Raw genomic sequence first — 12,815 nt, 5'->3', positions numbered from 1 at the left:
CCAGGGAGGGGCCCAGGTCCCCGAAGGACGTGAAATGACCCCAGGTGCTCTTCCCATATCGGGACCGCAAAGATGAGGGGCCCAACGGAAATGGGGGTCCCTCCCCGCCGTCGGCTCAGAAGGAGGCTGAGCTTCCAGAATCTGGCAGCCCCCAGGTACCCCAGCCCCGCCAGCCCCGCAAGGCCGTCGGACTTGAGCGCAGACGAAGGCAGACCTGGTCTGCGCCTGGCGAGGCCGAGCCGCCGGCACAAAGTGGCATGCCCCGGGGTCAGCGTCCGCGGGGCGCAGCGACCAGCCGCCTGTGCCGGGGAGGCGGGGACCTCACCCAGGGCCGGGGCTCCGGGAGCCACGCTGCCGTTTCCCGCCCGCCCTGAGGCCGGCGAGGGCGAAGGCTAGGCCGGCCCGGTGGGCAGGGCAGCCAGGGCGCAGGATGGAGCGATGGGACTCGGCCTCACCTGGACCACGGGGAGGCCGGACGCAGAGCCCCGAGCGCCCCGCATCCTGCGGGGGCCGCGGCCGCTCCCTTCCCTCAAGGAGCCAGATTGGAATGGCTGCTTTTGATGCCATTTGTTACCAACCCCGGCATTTGTTTTTCATTTTATAAACGCTTCTCTTTAAGTAATTGTCCCTGTTAACAGCGTATACCTTTCAGCAGCCCTCGCTGCGCTATAAATAATCTCGATGAAGATGCAAGGATATGACTTTCACAAGATTGGACAATTGATTCAATCTGTGACCCGCGATCGCGAATAATATTGGAAGGCTATTTAAACAGATGAAGGCCTAAATTGTCTTGCTTGTATCTGAATTAATTTCTCATTCATCATCATTATGAAGTGATTGGTCTATTCAAGCTCTTCAGCCTGCTGGAACGGAGCGGGATTTAAATGAGATTGTAACACAATTTAAATGCTTGCCGACTTTAACGAGGCCAATTGAGCAGCTGCAATAAATACAAATATTTTTCTAAACAGCCTTGTTTTAAATAATTACTTAATGCTTTCATGTTATTTTTAAGTGGCAATCTTTCTCTCCCTTCTGCTCGGAATATCACATACTTATTTGCTGAGAAGGCGATTTTCGAAAGGACTTTTATGTCTCTGTTTGCTTTGTAGAAGTTAGCATGCCTTTTGTGGTTGGCTTTTATTTTCACTCAGGGTCAACATTTCAAGGTCCCACAAGCTGGCACAAATGGTGACCCGCACCTTGGTGTTCCTCTGATGCAGTGGGATATGCAGAGCCTGGGAGAAGCTAAGTGATGGAAGAAATTTGCCCTTCAGACCAAGTCACTTATCCGGAAGGGTTTAGCTGGGTCTTGCAAACGAATTCATGCGACTGCATTTACGAATGACACCCGGAAGTGTGGCATCGCTTCTGACTTGTTCTGATGACCGTCATCATCTCGAACAAGCCAGACTTCCAGCGTATCCCAAAGGTGTCCCTTAGGAAGTTCAATCTGCCAGCAGTTTGGCTCCCGGGCAAGTCGAGGAGTGGGTGGAGGAAGGCTGAGGATGTCTTTGTTTAGGGAATAGGCATAGAAAGAGAATATGGCTACAAAGATTGGTTGGGGGTGGAGTAATTGAAAGAAATATGCCACCCCCTCTTTTTTTGCCCCAACCTCCTTTTCCTCCCCCTCCTCACTGATTCTTACTCCCTCTCTCGCTCTGGGGAGATGGTGCATGAAGAAGACGCTAGAAAGGAAAACCTCTTCCCACTTTGAGAATGCCATCCTCAGCAACCCTCCGCAGCCGTGACATCCACGCTCTTCCAACGACATATGGCAGCGGGTGTTTCCTCAATTGGGGAATAATGGAGGCAACCGAGCGGGAGAGGCCTGGGGAACAAAAGAATCTTTTAAACTTTCACCAAACGGCTGGGGGTGGGGCAGGGTGGGAGAGACACGCGACCTGCCTCAGAGACCTAAGCTCCCATTTCTGGCGATCCGTCTAGGACCAGGTCCCTTTGAAAGTCTAGGGTGAGAGAGGGTGCATTCTGAATCCCTTCTCTGTCTGCCTCGGAGGGCGCAGGAGGACTCCACATCTGGGCGTGAGGGTGCACAGTTAGCGGCTGGGCTGGGAAGGCAGAGCCAATATTGTCCCTAGAGAAACCATTCGTGGGGCAGACCACATGGGGGGGGGGGGCGCGATCAAACTGCAGGCCAGGAAAAAAAAAACGGGGACAAGGGTGGAGGAACCAAGTGATTTGCTATGTAACCGGGCAATTTAATGCCAGAGTTAGGGAGCTGCTGGCTGGAATCATTTTGTCTTCGGAGGCTCTGCGGAGCTCATCCTCTTTATCCTGTTGTTTAAAATGAGCATTATCCCAAACATATGCAATGCAATCAGTTTGGTCACACTTACAAGAACACGCTTTAATAAGGCAATCAATCACACGCTAACAAGCCGGCGACGGCCGGCGCTGAGCGTGCGCTCCGGCTGCGGGGCGGCTGGTCTTGCCCGGCCCAGCGGACTGCGGCTGAGCGCCGGGCTGCTCTCCCGGATCCCGACGCCGCAGGGTCTCGGTGGGGTTGAGGAGCCCAGAGAAAGTGTGTGTCGGGAGTGAGGTGTCAGACTTTGCCAGGGGTGATAGTGAACTCTGGGCCCCAAAGGGACTTAGGAGAAGGGAGAGGAAACCCGAACCTGAAGCTCATCGCTGCGTGGGACCTAATAGCTGTGTGAGACCCAGAGCCTCCGTTTTCCCACCTGCAAAATGGGACCAAGACGGGGCAAAGCTAAGCAGAGGCTTTTAGACAGTTGAAAAAATAATAATACCATGTCAACCCTGTTGTTTGGTTTAGTCTTCTTTTACAGATAAGGAGAATGAGGCTGTGGAGGGGCGGTGCCTTCTTCGGGGACATCTCCCACCCTCCCCCACTTCCGCCCAAAGGTAGGTATCAGGCCAGGTGCGGTTGCGGGGTGCAGACGGGCAAAGCCTGTTCTGAGGTGCAGGGGTGGAGAAGGGAGAGTGAGAAGTGGTGCCTAGCGCCAAACCGCAAACCTTGGCAAAAGGGAAATTTCATTATGAAGTAATGAGTAATTCCTCCTGGCAAGATGTATTGTTATATCTTCCACTTCAATTTGGAGGAAGAGAGGCTCAATTACCCAGAAAATACAGTCAATTAAAGGCTGCTGATTGGACACGAGGCCGGATCATCGATCTTGTACTTTCCAATATCGCTGCAGACACCTCATTTTCCCTCCCTATTAACTGAAAATACGCCTGGCATTACGGCAACCCGCAGCCCATTTACCTGTCGCAAGCAATCTGGGCCTGCCGCGAAGTTACCGCGAAATTTGCCTGGATTTGGCACAGGGAGCTTCCGGGCTGCAGAGGTAGCTGCGGAAGGGGGCGGAGGAGTGCAGGGGAGGATGCTGGAAACCTCAGCTGGAGGCTTTGCTGGGGGGTGCAGGAGAGTTTCTCTGGAGCCCAAAGAGAGAGGCCGATGGAGGATTCCCCATCTGCCCACTGATACACAGTCCGTGCAGTTCTGGGCTCCCAGCCTGCCCGTGACACCCATCTCTCCCTGCGTGTGCAGGACGCAGAGACAGCCACAGGCATTCTCCTGTGGGGATGGAGGATGGGGGTGAGGTGGCTGCTGGGCACCAGGCCCGAACTCCATTCTCGAAGATGACTCTCAGTTTGAGGGTGATTCAGGCCCTCCCTTCCCAGCCCAAGAACCCACCTCCCTCCTCTCCCTGAACCCAGAGGTGCAGACTCTGCTTGATCCATCAAACCTAGCTCTCTGTAATTCTCAAGCTCCGCCCCCACTGCCTCATTCACCTCTATCTTGGGTTGGGGTGGAAGCAGGATCCACAGAGACGGAGTCCAGGGTCCCCTTTCCTCAAAAGGTTGGCGCAACTGGAGAAGAAACCATCGCAGGAGGGAGCCACTTTACCATGGAAGGGCCCCTAGTGTGCACAGAATTAAGAAAACACGCATCTCAGGGCAGCCAGAGCCTGCCTTTTCCACATCTATGCGATATCCATTCGGAACCTGCCAGTGCCCGGCACAAGTTTGGGAGGCTGTCTGCAGGTGCAAGTCCTGGTCCCTTCTCTACCCAAGCTTATGGTGGCCGAACTAGCAATTCAAAAAGTCAATGCACTGCCTGCTGCCCCAAACATTAAATTGTTAAAGTGAGAATTATGTCCAGCTTTTATTGCAGTATGGTTAACAAATTGTAACAGCAAATTCTTTAGGCTTCGAAGGAAAACCAAACCGAATTCATTCCCTACAGGAAGAATCACTCCCTCCCAGTCGGGGGAGGGAGGGAAGCTTGCTTGCTATTGAGAGGTACACGTTCTCCTGTCCCTCAAAAACTGGCTGCAGGAATGAGTGTGAGAGGGAGAGTTTGGGAGCAGCCCCCAGACAAAATCTGGTGAAGGGGAGAGACAGGGTCCCCAGAAGGGGAGGAAGGCTCCCGCTAGTATCTAAAAGCCAAGCCCCAGGGGCAGCTTGGGAGGAAACGGAGAAGAAGAAGGATGTAAAATGCCAACTGCAAGGGGAAGAGCCAGAAGGCTCTTGGTGAAGGGAAGGTGAACAGGCAAAGGCTTGAAATAGCCTCTAATTTGCTGGCAGATACTTAGGAGGGAAGAAGACAAGGTCCCTGCTCCCTAAGCTCTTCCCTGGGTGCCTTGTTAACAGCTCAACTCCGGGCTCCGTGGCCCACCGCATGGTGATCGTTTATTATACATTCAACATTCAAAAACCCTCCTCACACATATCACTTGCTAATCAGGGTGTGCACGGGGGCCCGGGGAGAGGACAGACCTGGTAGAAGCCGCCAAGAGACGCTGAGGCTCCGGCAGCCGCCGTCTCTGCCAACGTTAAACAAAAAGTGGGGGTGCGGCGCAAGTAGGAGTGGACATGGAGTCGCAAGTTGAGAGATAGCAGAAAGATCTCTCTTTCTCGGAGAGAGAAAAAGAGATCAGGGGCTGGTAGATGCCAGAAGCAGAAAATGTGTAACTGGGGCTCCAGGAAGGCAAGAAAGCCCCCAGGTTGCACGGGGAGGGCCAGGATCTCCCTGTAGTAAGTCACTCCTCCCACAAGCTCCCCTAGATGCCTGGTGCACTGCCATCCACAAGCCCCTTGCCATGCCTTGGAAAAGCTGGCAAAGATGAACCTCTACGCTCTCTGCATACACAGCATTTTGTTCAGAGAGACAGCAATTTCCTTTCCAGTGCTTGGGCTTGGCCTGTGGGGGTGGGGGTGGGGGTGGGGGAGTCCTGGGTGAGCCAAGGGTGTGAGGAGGGACTGAGGGGCTGGAAATCGGTGGCTGTTGCTACTACATCTGTTTGGCTTTGGAGCCATTGCCTCAACCCCCTGCCCCGGGCAATGGGTCCGGTGCAGAAACGGCAGAGGGCCCAACCCAGAGGAAGGTCTCGGGGCCCTCTGCCTCCCCATCCGCACTCCCGATCCCCAAACGCGCCAGCTATCGCCCGATCCTGGAGGCCGCGTCCCTCTGGTCCTTTGCGGCCCTCTTCTTTCCCCTCGGTGCCCTGGGGGCAGGGAGGGGGGCTGGCTGCGTCCCCGCAGGGGGCGGGTGGGGGAGGGCCCACGCGCGTCCTGGAGCCGGCAGCCCGCGGGCAGCCCCTTATCTGGTGAGGGGCACCTCTTCTCTCTGGTCCAGCGCGACGGAGGAGGCCTTGCTGAGCACGGTGGGGGCGAAGGTGAGGAAGGAGTCCGAGCGGGAGGTGGAGGCACAGGTGAAGTCCGAAGCGGCGGCGGCGCGGGGCGCCAGCCCGTTGGCGGGGCCGCTGTGGCAGGCGAGGCAGGAGCAGGGGCCGCCGGCCGCCGCGCCCAGTCCGTGCGCCGGGCCGGGGTAGAGCGGCGGGTGGCGGAAGGCGCACAGCAGTTCGGGCCGCGGGTAGGGCTGCGACAGCACGCGGAAGGTGTCGAGCGGGCGCAGCGGGCCGCTGAAGGGCGAGGCGGCGGCGGACGCGGCGGACGCGGCGCCCAGGCCCACGGGCGAGTAGTAGGGCAGGGGCAGGTGCGACGGGAAGGGGTAGGGCAGGCCGCCCGCGGCCGCCGCGTGGCTCATCATGTACGTGTAGAAGGCGGGGTCGGCCGGGTGCGGCCACGTCATGGCCAGCCGCTGCCGCTTGTCCTTCATGCGCCGGTTCTGGAACCACACCTGGGGAGCAGAGGGGCAGGTTGGGCGGCTGCACCTGGACGGGCGCACAGCGCCCCCGGAGTCCTGCGCCGCTGCAGGGGACGATGCCGGTGGCGCTGGGAAGAGCCGCGGCGGAGCCCCTCGGGGCCGGGGGCAGATCCCACCACCGCCGCCTGGCGCTGGAGTACCTCGCGGAGAGGGTCGGGGAGGGGCTTCAGGATCTGTCCCTCCTTCCCTCCGCCACGCGGCCCGGACCCCCTGGAGGGCCGCACCGGTGTGGACGCGCAAGTAGCCCGGTGGACTACGGGGCTCTGCTGGTCTGAGGCGGCAGGGGCGCTTCCCCAGAACCACCTCCCCTTCCAGCCGCTCTCCCTCGGGGCAAAGGCACCCCCTATCCCCGCTGGTTATTCGGCTAGAAAAGGCAGAGAGTCCACTGGCAAGCCAGCCAGGGTCTGTGGGGAAGGTGGATCTGCACACACCTGGCGCCGGCACCAGGCCTGGACACCCCCAGCCTGGCTGCCACGTGGGCAGGGAGACCCCAGGCCGTGATTCTTGGCACGGGATTTAGGGAGTGGACAGTTGGCATTTACTTCCTGCTGAGTGGGCGCACCCCTTCTCAGCCCTGTGGGAGCTCCTACCTTGATGGTGGTTTCCGGCAGGTTTAGGGCGGCGGCCAGCTCGCATCTCCGCGGCCTGGATACATAGTTCTCCCTGTAGAATTCCTTCTCCAGCCGGGCAATCTGCTCCCGGGTGAAGGCGGTGCGGTATCGACGCATCTGGTCACTGGCGCTGCAGGCCAGGGTGCCCTGCGAGCTGCCGCTGCTGTTGCTCTTGGGGGCCTCGCTGCCGCTGTTGGGACTGCTGGCCAGTGCCTCAGAGCTGGGCCCTGCATTCGGAGCCCAGAGCACATGCACACACAGAACACACAACAGACACACAAAACACTGCTGATGTGGGGCCATTAGGCCCAGGGCATGTATGGAAGCGGGGTAGAAAGAGGCATGGCCTCAGTTTCTGCCTCTGCTGGGGGTATGGGGGGCTCTGAGAACACAGAAAGAGAGGTACAGGGGCTCACCACCCAGACGAGCACAAAGTAGCCCTTAGGCCTGGCTGGGCTGCTATTTGGGAGACCACTGCCTTAAGGCCTGCTGGGTACAGAAGCCTCAGCCACCCTGGCCACTTGCCTTGGGACACAGACTAGATGCAGACCCTCTGAGCCTTGTGCCCACCATTGGCAGGAATGGACAAGGATGTGCATAGCTAACAGGCAAGCTGAGGTACACCTTTGCGCCAGAGTGTTGTGAGCTCTGGAGTCTTCGCACACTGAAGGATGCCTTGTGCAAACTGAGTCTCCTTGCTTTTGTGTGTACCAGGCTGCCAGTGTAGGTGTGGGAATGTACACTAGGATGCATGTGTTGGAGGGATGGCATAGGAGTGTGTGCATGAATATCCTATCGCGTTGGTAGACTTCAGTGGCCTGTGGCTTGTTTTAAGGGCACGCTATGGTTAGGGAGTCTGGGTTGAATCGATAAGATGGTAATGAATGGATGTGGGTATTCACCAGGTGTTGGCTGCCAAGGCCAGGGAGTGATTTTCTTCCATGCCATGGTCTTCCCATCTCCCCCCTCCCCCCACAGCTTTGTGGAGGAGTGTCTGGCTCTCCCTCCTACTAGCTTTCCACCCCTCTCTGCGAGACTCCCTTCTTGGCCACCTCCCCCACAAACTAGCCCCTGGTCAGAGAGAGGTTCTCCAGTTAAAGTAGCACGACAGCACCCCTCCTTTTGGGTCTAACCCAAGGATGGGTGGGGCTCCTGCCCCCTGCGGCTCCTTTTCCTTTGGGTGGAGAAGTGGGACTAGGAAGGGAAGGGGAATGGGGGAGGGCCAGAGCTCTGCCTTTTCAAATGCAACCGGAGACCAAAGGCAATTAGATCATTGGGACCATTTCCGACCTGGCGCCACCGAGCCCCGGAAGTGACAAGGTAATTTGGACCTCTGACCGACGTGCAAACTGGTCGGAGGGCCGCGGCACCCAGGCAGCCCGAGTCGGCCGCAGTTTTACGGTCCTTTATGGACTCTGGGCTTCCGTGCCTGGATGCGCCTTACACCCCGCCAGCCACAAACTGCCCAGACCCGCGCGTTTGATCTTGCCCACGCCGGGGAAAGGTGTCTTCCCGGAGCAGTTGAAGCAGTGCCACAAAACTCTGGGAGGTTGGGGGTGCACTTTGAACCCCCCTCAAGCCCAGGGCTTGCGTCTCTCTCCTCCCCAAAAGCACAGCTGTCACCCTCAGTCCCTCCAATGCCAGAGCACAGAAGGAGACCCCTGCCAGGGCGCAGATATCAGGGGAGAGTTGCTCAGGTGGGTCCCCCCAGCCACCCTGCCCTGGGGGGAAAGGAGTGTCTTCCTCCCCTCTGGAGCTGAAGTGGAAGGTGGGCGCGGTGGGAGGCCCGGGAAGAGAAGGGGGCGCGATGGCTACCTTTGCTGTGCTGGTACTCGGCGTTGGCCGTGGCGCAGTCCGGGGTGCAGCTCACCTCGATTTCTTCATAGAAATCCGACTCGGTGTCCGAGCTGCTAGGTTGGCCCTGGCCCGAGAGGCTGTCGGCGGAGGGGGCCGGAGGTCCGGGGCCAAGCACCGCAGCCCCGGCTGCCCGCGGCTCGGCGCCCGGCCCGGCAGCGCTGCCCGCTAGCCCGTCGACCGGCTCCTCCTCCAGGCCTCCCCCGCCGCGCTCCCGGGCGGCCGGAGGGCCGGCCCGCGGGCTCAGGCAACCACGGGGCACCATCTTCTCGGGCGGCTCAGGCAGCGGGCTGCCCACGGCTTCGGACAAATTGGAGACTCTCTTGCCAACCAGAGTACCAAGCTGACCCGCATCCAGAAACATAACCATGTCCTTTCGGCTCTCCATCCTGGGGCTCGCCGGAGAGGGGGAGGGGGTAAGCCCCAAGTGAGCTCCTAGGCCCCCGGCTCCCGGGGTTCCCCAGCGGTCCGACAGATCTTGGCTTCGGGAGGGAGAAAGAGAGGCCAGGCGACTGGGCGGGCGCCGAGCGGCCGGAGCGCGATGTCGACGGTGACGGCGGTGGTGGCGGTGGGGAGCTGGGGTCACCTTGTGATGCGAGCGCTCCTCTGTGCCGCACCGCCTCTGGGAGGAAGCCCCATTGCCCTCTTCTTTCTAAGCTGTCATCCTCCTGCTGCAATCGTCATTACAGTACCGCTGGTGACGCCACTCGGCGAGCGCAAGTGGATAAATAGAAACGTCTGCCACAGCGAAGATGAAAGGAGACCCGCAGCTAATGGCTCGGCAGTGATGCGCCAGGTGTGGGCCTCGCTCGAATGGGGAGGAGAGTGTGAAAACAGACAGAGAGACACACACACTGAGAGAGGGAGACACCCAAGCAGAGGGGATGCAAATGGAATTCCGCAGAAAGAAAAAGAGAGCTTAAGGCGCGCCTCGAGTTCCGCAGGAGCTGCGGGACTCGGTAATTGAATCAGCTTCTGTTTTTTGTGTGTTGTTGTGTTTGATTTTTTTTATTGTTGCTTTGGTTTTTGTTTTCTTAACTTGGTGCCTTGCTCTGACACTGATGAGAGAATCCATAACTGCATTTTAAAAGTGTGAAGGCCGACTCACAAGCCTGGCTTCCCTCGTCATTGCAACTGCCTGTCCTGGCGGGCTAACCTCCTAGGGGCTCGGAAGTCTTTTCACAAGCTACCGAAAAACATATTCCCTCCTCCAGCTGGCTGTCTGGAGAACTTGAGCCTGGGGTATCCTTTCCTCTTTCTGCCTCCTCCCACTTTCCTACTCCCAGAAGTCTCCCTCCTCCTGGAAACCAAAAGAGAACTTTGCTATTTTTCTTCCCCAAGGGGTGGAAGATAAATGCGTTAATGCTTCTTCTTTAAGGACCTGCCTCGGCTGCTGACTCCAAATGCTTGCTGATTTTTTTTTTTTTTAATTCCCCTTCCCCATCTAGGTGGCCTTAAGCTTTCCACAGCTCTGCTTGACCTCCAGGTGACTATTCATAGAAGAAATCGTTTTCCCATTTGCTTGGGCCTCGCCTGCACTTCAGGTATGTAGGGTGGGGAGAGGTTCTAAGGGTGGCCTTTTTTTTACCCCCTTTCCTGCCCATATTTTAAGGTATTCGTTCAGAGTCAACGAATTCCTCCTGAAACAGGTTTTGCTAGTGAAGAGTCACTAAGAAATGCGGCCCCTCCAGCGGCAGCAACAGAGGCTCCCAGCTGGGAGAAGGTGCTGTTCTCATCCACGGGGGGGGGCGGGGGCGGGGGGGCGGGGGTTGAGAGTACCCCAGCACATGGCATTGGGGGTATGGACTCCCAGGGCTCTCCCCCGGTCCTGCCTACAGGCTTCAGTGCTGCCGGGGATAGAAGAAAAAGAAGTCACCAGAAATGCCCTGAAATATCAAGTGACTAGGGGTGCTCATAAATCTTTGAGGACAGAAGGGACCCTCCAAGGCAGGGCTGGGGGGACTTTGTAGTGCCTGCTGTCTTTGGAAGCTTGTTGCCTCAGGTCTTCTTCCAGGGAAGGTACACTAGAGCCCTTTATACACTGACCCCTTGCCAGCTCTGAGCAAGTATGTTGGGGACCAGGCAGGTGGCCTAGGGCTCTCCCCACTTTGCTCAGGGCAGAAGGCAGGCTTCTTCACACTGTCTTATCCCTACAACTCTCCTTTCTCTCCCCCTCCTCAGAGCTTCTAGCTCTAAGCGGCCGGGGCTGCCCCTGCACCCCCCTACACATCCCAAGACAAAGCCCCAATTTCTGAAATTCTAAAGAAAAGTGTGTCACTATCCTTTTTGTCTTCTATCTCCTACTCTGCTCTCCTCCATTCTCTTTCTCAACTCTTCTCCCTCTTTCCCTTGCCTCAGTCTTCCTCTCTGTGGGCTTGTGGAGGTGGTGGAGAAAGCCAACCGTTGGAGCAAGACGAAGTTCCCTTCTCACTCTTGCTTTCTACTTCCCCTGTTCAATAAGATGCTCAGGAGCCTCGCCTGGGGTTGGAGGTGGGGGGAAGGGCAAGGGGGTCTGGAAGGTAATGTCGGCATAAACCTCTCCACTCCCTGGGACCCCCGAAGCCGCCATCTGCTGAGCACTGCTGGATCAAAACTCCTAGGGGGTATTATAAAGGTGACAGGAGCGACTGAGATCAAGTCCTCGAGCCTTTTGCCGCGTTGCAGAGTTGTCCTAGGATTCCGTCGCGCCCTGCTCTTCCCAGCCAGCAGCCAGAGCCTGAGGGAGCACCTGGCTTGCCCTCTCCTTCTGTCAAAGTCGAGCCCGCGGCGCCGGTGTTCGACCAGCCTCGGTTGGGCCCTTCCGGCATCGGGCCTGGGGCTCGCCCACCCTCTGCTCCCCCTACGAGCCTGCCGCCTTCTCACTGCCGCTCCCGCTGCGCTCACCTCCTTGGGGCCAAGTCCTCCGAGGGACTCCAGTCTCCCCGCCCCGCCCCCAGCTTTGCATTCAATGGGAGTGCTCTGCGTTTGATCCTCTTTTCCTCTGGGTTTTTCCTGCGAGATGAAAGCCGAGTAGGATTGAAAGATCAAGAGGTACCACTTGCGTCTCCTTCCTGGGTCCGGCCCACCCTAAAGGGGCTTCCCCTGCCGTCCCCGGGAGGAAGGAGGCTGCAGCCCAGGCTCAGCCTCTCCCGGAAGGGGGCCTGCCTCCTCCGGGTTTCGGATCTGAAGCTTCGGGGACGCCCCCTCCGCCCCATCCCTCTCTGGACTTCTGCCCCCGCCCTTTCAAAGCATCCGCAATTCCCCACCCCCCACCCCCCACCCCCGGCGCTCCCAGTGTCTGGGGACCTATCGCACCCTCGGACGCAGGGGGAAAAGAAACAAAATAATTTTTAACCAAATGTCACTTCTTCCAAAAGCGTGCTTTCGTCAACATCAGATGAAGAAAGGTCGGATTTTTCACAAGAGGAAGAAAACAGGAGGGCACTGAATAAGAATACTATTTCTGTTTAATTTTTTTTTAGGGGGGAGGGTTATTTTAATAGCGTGGTTATTACTGTATCATTAAGGTTATTCTCGACCACACTGCTCGAGAAGCAAGGTAAATTCGCAGACGGAGTGAAGTCCGCCGCCGCGGAGGCCTGGGAAACCCCATAAAAGCGGAGAGGGGAAGATAGCCCCCTAAGTGGGGTCCAGCGTAGGCCCATACTGCTTCTCCTCTCCCTTCGGCAGGGACGACCCCCTTCCCCCACCCCCGGCGGCCTGCTGTCCCCTCCCCCGCTGCGGCGACGGGTTTAGGTCCAGCCGGCTCCTCTCCGATTGAAATTCCCCGGACTTCAAAAGCTTGAGGCTCCGCTTCCGCCTGGGCTGGGCCGGGCCGGGGGCGGGTGGGAACCCCGGGGAGGCGACGCGGAGATAAGATGCGCGGCTTGTGTTAAATGGAATCGGAAGCCGAGCTTGGGCCACCAGACGCGTTGATCCGCTGGAGCCGCTACGCTTTCCCGGAGAACACCGGCTCCAGAGAGCGACGGCAGGGGGTGGGAAATGCCTCCGTGGCCTTTGGACCCGGCTTGGGTGCGATGATCTGCGGCCCTGCGTACCTCCTCCAGCCAGGTGCGGGGACCCCCAGAGGCGAGTACAAGTCTCGGCTGAGAGGCAGGGGCGTAGGTTTCCGGGAGCCCGTTTGGCTCCTTCGGCGCCAGCAAAATTTTGATCTGGGGAAGAAAAAAATTGGTTTTGCTTCTCACTTTGGTAAA

At 58.1% G+C, this 12,815-nt stretch overlaps 1 protein-coding gene across 1 annotated transcript; it reads right to left on the bottom strand.

The window, feature by feature from the left end:
- Positions 1-5,590: 5,590 nt before the first annotated feature.
- Positions 5,591-9,010, bottom strand: EVX1 (even-skipped homeobox 1). The gene is made up of 3 exons (XM_039229854.1): positions 8,584-9,010; positions 6,748-6,995; positions 5,591-6,130 (listed from the first exon to the last, which is right to left on the bottom strand). The coding sequence occupies exons 1-3, from the start codon at positions 9,008-9,010 to the stop codon at positions 5,591-5,593; spliced, it is 1,215 nt and encodes a 404-aa protein (XP_039085785.1).
- Between the last annotated feature and the right edge of the window lie 3,805 nt (positions 9,011-12,815).

This window comes from Hyaena hyaena, unplaced genomic scaffold (assembly GCF_003009895.1).
Source record: "Hyaena hyaena isolate Hyena2069 unplaced genomic scaffold, ASM300989v1 scaffold_40, whole genome shotgun sequence".
NCBI classification, from domain to species: Eukaryota; Metazoa; Chordata; class Mammalia; order Carnivora; family Hyaenidae; genus Hyaena; species Hyaena hyaena.
Note: the sequence above shows the minus strand (reverse complement) of the source record. Positions and strands in the feature narration are given on the sequence as shown.

Excerpts from the sequence above, each read along its gene's own strand:
- EVX1 (XM_039229854.1), bottom strand. The coding sequence starts at position 9,010 with ATGGAGAGCCGAAAGGACATGGTTATGTTTCTGGATGCGGGTCAGCTT. Across the intron at positions 6,996-8,583 it reads CGAGTACCAGCACAGCAAAG|GGCCCAGCTCTGAGGCACTG; the intron begins GTAGCCATCGCG and ends CTCCGAATGCAG. Across the intron at positions 6,131-6,747 it reads TGCCGGAAACCACCATCAAG|GTGTGGTTCCAGAACCGGCG; the intron begins GTAGGAGCTCCC and ends TCTGCTCCCCAG.